The sequence below is a fragment of the Micropterus dolomieu genome, unplaced genomic scaffold (genome assembly GCF_021292245.1).
Source record: "Micropterus dolomieu isolate WLL.071019.BEF.003 ecotype Adirondacks unplaced genomic scaffold, ASM2129224v1 contig_11946, whole genome shotgun sequence".
Taxonomy (NCBI): Eukaryota; Metazoa; Chordata; class Actinopteri; order Centrarchiformes; family Centrarchidae; genus Micropterus; species Micropterus dolomieu.
Genome location: NW_025740932.1, coordinates 1 through 4,553, shown reverse-complemented (window position 1 = coordinate 4,553; position 4,553 = coordinate 1). Strand labels below are relative to the sequence as shown.

General features: G+C 53.2%; 1 protein-coding gene across 1 annotated transcript; it reads left to right on the top strand.

Annotated features, from left to right (window-relative positions):
• Window positions 1–270: 270 nt before the first annotated feature.
• LOC123965944 (E3 ubiquitin-protein ligase UBR2-like) lies at window positions 271–4,234 on the top strand (the record flags this gene model as incomplete). The annotated part of the gene is made up of 13 exons (XM_046042237.1): window positions 271–354; window positions 652–776; window positions 1,098–1,150; window positions 1,429–1,531; window positions 1,612–1,660; window positions 1,754–1,908; window positions 2,045–2,147; window positions 2,257–2,366; window positions 3,138–3,221; window positions 3,294–3,475; window positions 3,616–3,824; window positions 3,903–3,996; window positions 4,073–4,234. Coding segments are annotated over exons 1-13 (1,457 nt in total), but the record flags the coding sequence as incomplete, so codon positions are not given.
• Window positions 4,235–4,553: the final 319 nt, after the last annotated feature.

The window sequence follows — 4,553 nt, the reverse complement described above, 5'->3', positions numbered from 1 at the left end:
CAATACTGACTCTACTGACTCTACACTGACTATACTGACTCTACACTGACTCTACTCAGACTCTTCGGACTCTGCTAACTCTACACTGACTATACTGACTCTACTCAGACTCTTCTGACTCTACACTGACTCTACTGACTCTACTCAGACTCTTCTGACTCTACACTGACTATACTGACTCTGACTACACTCTGACTTCTGACTATACTGACTCTGACTACACTCTGACTTCTGACTCTACTGACTCTGACTACACTCAGACTCTACTTACTCTACACTGTGTGTGACAGGATGTGGTCCAGCAGAACAACACTCTGATCGAGGAGATGCTCCACCTCATCATCATGGTCGTCAGTGAGTCTGTGCTGCTTCAACTTTATTTAAAAACAAAAGATTTTAAACCAGAATCAGAGGATCGATGAAATGTGGTCTTGTTACCATGGTGACACACTAGACATACCTGCAGACACTCCCATCAGCCTCTGCTGTGCTCTGTTTGCTGCTCATTGGCTAATGTTAACATGCTCAGATTGTAAACATGATACCTGCTAAACATTAGCATTGTTAGCATGCTGATATTAGCATTTGCTTCTGCTAGCATGGTTGTAGACAGACAGAAAGTGTTGGTTTAAGTGTGTGTGTGTGCTACAGGTGAGCGGTACGTGTCAGGTGTTGGCCAGGTGGAACCTTTTGATGAGGTCAGAAGAGAAATCATCCACCAGCTGTCAATCAGACCGATGGCTCACAGCGAGCTGGTGAAGGCTCTGCCAGAGAATGTGAGACACCTGCCTGTCTGTTCACCTGTCTGTCTGTTCACCTGTCTGTTTGCCTGTCCACCTGTCTGTTCACCTGTCTGTTTGCCTGTCCACCTGTCTGTCTGTCCACCTGTCTGTTTGTCTGTCCACCTGTCTGTTTGCCTGTCCACCTGTCTGTTTGCCTGTCCACCTGTCTGTTTGTCTGTCCACCTGTCTGTTTGTCTGTCCACCTGTCTGTTTGCCTGTCCACCTGTCTGTTCGCCTGTCTATTTGTTCACCTACCTGTCTGTCTTTCCCCCTGTTTACAGACAGTTTATCTGACTGTTTTTTCTGTCTCTTCAGGGCAACAAGGAAACGGGTCTGGAGAGAGTCATCGACATTGTGGCTTCGTTCAAGTCAGTCCGTGTCCTTTACACGTCCACCTTAAATACACATCCACCTTAAGAAACGGCAGTCCAAAGGGGCTGTATGTAGTTCTTTTAATGAAGTGAATCACTGTTCTATTGGCTGTAACCTCACATACAAACACTTCCTGACACCAACTCCTGATACTGACTCCGATCAACAGAGGAAACAGCCCCCTTCAAAAATCCATCCACCTTAACAAGCACCAGTCAACCTTAATTATACTTCATTCACTGCAGTACTTTGTGTATTTGTACTGTGTTCACAGGAAGCCAGGTGTGACGGGTCGAGGACTGTATGAACTGCGTCCCGAGTGGAGTAAACACTTCAACCTGTACTTTCATCACTACAGCAGAGCCGACCAGTCCAAGGTACACGCGCTGATCGGGTTATTGATTGGGTCGTTGATTGGGTTCGTTGTCATAGTAACGGCGTGCGGTGTGTGTTGCAGGCTGAGGAGGCTCAGAGGAAGCTGAGGAGACAGAACGGAGAGGACACAGGTAAACACACCTGTCCGCTGCGTCATGTCTCTGGGCTGTGCTCAATGTATTGATCGGTGTGTCACCATGGTAACGTGTGTGTGTGTGTATCAGCCCTGCCCCCCCCTCTCCCTCCCCCCCTCTGTCCCCTGTTCGGCAGCCTGGTGAACCTGCTGCAGTGTGACGTGCTGCTGGCTGTAGAGGGCGCCGTGCTGCAGTGGGCTGTGGAGCCCAGCGGGGGGGGCTGGACCGAGTCCATGCTGCAGAGGGTAAGACTCACGGGGGGGTAACTGTGTACTGTGTACTCTCTCTGTGTACTGTCACAACGTCAGGGTGAAGACTTGGTTTAAGGTGAGTATCCTGAATGAACGTCTGTGTGACGGAGACATGACTCTCTGTACACAGGTGCTCCACCTGGTGGGTGTGGCTCTGCTGGAGGAGCAGCAGCAGCTGGAGAACAGCAGCGGAGACGATGACGTCACCTTCAACTACACCTGCAAGATCACACGTCAGTACTTACAGTACACATACAATACTTACAGTACACACACTTGTACACAGCGACAGGCCATCAGAGACTAGATAGCCGATTCTCTGTCTCACCTGTGTGTGTTCAGGTCCAGGTGAGGCTCCCAGCACTTCAGGAAGTGTCCTGGCTCTGTTGGAGAGTCTGCAGAACGCTCCTCACTTGGAGGTCCACAAAGACATGATCACCTGGATCCTCAAGGTAAACGCTGATGTCACATCATAAATCAAAAATCACGTATTTGATCTGAAAAAGGCTCATTTCACTGAAACCATGATGTTCTGTCCACACCTGTTAGCGTCTGACATAAAACTTTAATATAAACTCCACACAGTATGTTAGTGAACATCTGGAGGCTGATGTAGACGGTTGATTAATCTGCTGACAGACAAACAACCGCAACACGGCGTCATAGATCTGGTTTTAAAGGTTCATATTCATGTAGTTTTTCACATGAAACATTTTTCGTCATAGTTTTAATGACTTTGCCTGACCGCAGGGCGTCCCGCAGGGCTCTGACCTCAGGGCGTCCCGCAGGGCTCTGACCGCAGGGCGTCCCGCAGGGCTCTGACCTCAGGGCGTCCCGCAGGGCTCTGACCGCAGGGCGTCCCGCAGGGCTCTGACCGCAGGGCGTCCCGCAGGGCTCGGACCGCAGGGCGTCCCGCAGGGCTCGGACCTCAGGGCGGACCGCAGGGCTCGGACCGCAGGGCGGACCGCAGGGCTCGGACCTCAGGGCTCGGACCGCAGGGCTCGGACCGCAGGGCTCGGACCGCAGGGCTCGGACCTCAGGGCGTCCCGCAGGGCGTCCCGCAGGGCGTCCCGCAGGGCTCGGACCGCAGGGCTCGGACCTCAGGGCGCTCCATCCTTGGACCCTTGTTATTTTCCTTCCCATGGTGAAGGGTTGCGTTCGGTCCCCTCAAGGTTTGTCCGGATGTTTCTGTTGTTGATGGAGACATTTGTTTGTGTTTGCAGATGGTGACAAACATCAAGACGATGAGAGAGCGCACGTCCTCCGCCTCCACCGTCACCATCAGCCAGGAGCAGGGCCCGGAGGAGGTACCACATCAGAATGAGATTATTGGTTATTGATTACCTCCTCACATGAACTTATGTGTTGTGTCCCTGCAGACGGTGCGAGACAAAGACAAGGCGGAGAGGAAGAGGAAGGCGGAGATGGCTCGGCTCAGGAGGGAGAAGATCATGGCTCAGATGTCTGAGATGCAGAAACATTTCATCAACGAGAACAAAGAACTCTTCCAGCAGAGTCTGGAGGAGCTGGAGGCCTCCACCTCTGCTGCTGCAGAGACCGGGTACACCCGTCCACACCTGCACAACCTGCACAAAAAGCTCCAACATTGAACAGCAGCTTATAAATCTGAATTAGTTTTCACCAGCTGATTGAAAGCTATGATGATGATCAGTTTAAATATTTGATGTCTCTCCCTCCCAGTTCTCCCAGTCTGGAGCCGTCCTTTGTCTCTCAGGTGTGCGTTGGTCCTAGGAGAGTGGGCGGAGTCGAGCGCCGCCAGCTGGTGACCTGCATCTTGTGTCAGGAGGAGCAGGAGGTCAGAGGTCACGGCAGAGCAATGGTGTTGGCCGCATTTGTCCAGAGGTCCACTGTTTTGTCCAAAAACCGCCACCACGGCCTGCCCGACCCAGGTGGGTGGAGCCTCACGATGACATCATCAGGACAGCAACCAATTGGTGATGATTGACGTGTGTGTGTCTGTTTTGCAGAGCATCACGACCCTCTTTTCATGCACCCTGACCTGTCTCTGGGGGTCCACACGGCCAGCTGTGGACACATCATGCATGCCACCTGCTGGCAGAGGTGAGCGGTGAACACGGGACTGACCCTGATAGCAGATCAATAATTTATCACTCACACGGTCTCTGTGTGTGTTCAGGTACTTTGAGGCGGTGCAGCTGAAGGAGCAGAGGCGTCAGCAGCGTCTTCGAGGTCACACCAGCTACGACGTAGAGAACGGAGAGTTCCTGTGTCCGCTGTGCGAGTGTCTGAGCAACACTGTCATCCCTCTGCTGCCACACACACGCACACCTGACCACAGGTACACGCACACCTGACCACGGGTACACGCACACCTGACCACGGGTACACGCACACCTGACCGGGGGTACACGCACACCTGACCGGGGGTACACGCACACCTGACCACGGGTACACGCACACCTGACCACGGGTACACGCACACCTGACCGGGGGTACACGCACACCTGACCGGGGGTACACACACACACCTGACCGGGGGTACACGCACACCTGACCACGGGTACACGCACACCTGACCACGGGTACACACACGCACACCTGACCGGGGGTACACGCACACCTGACCACGGGTACACGCACACCTGACCACGGGTACA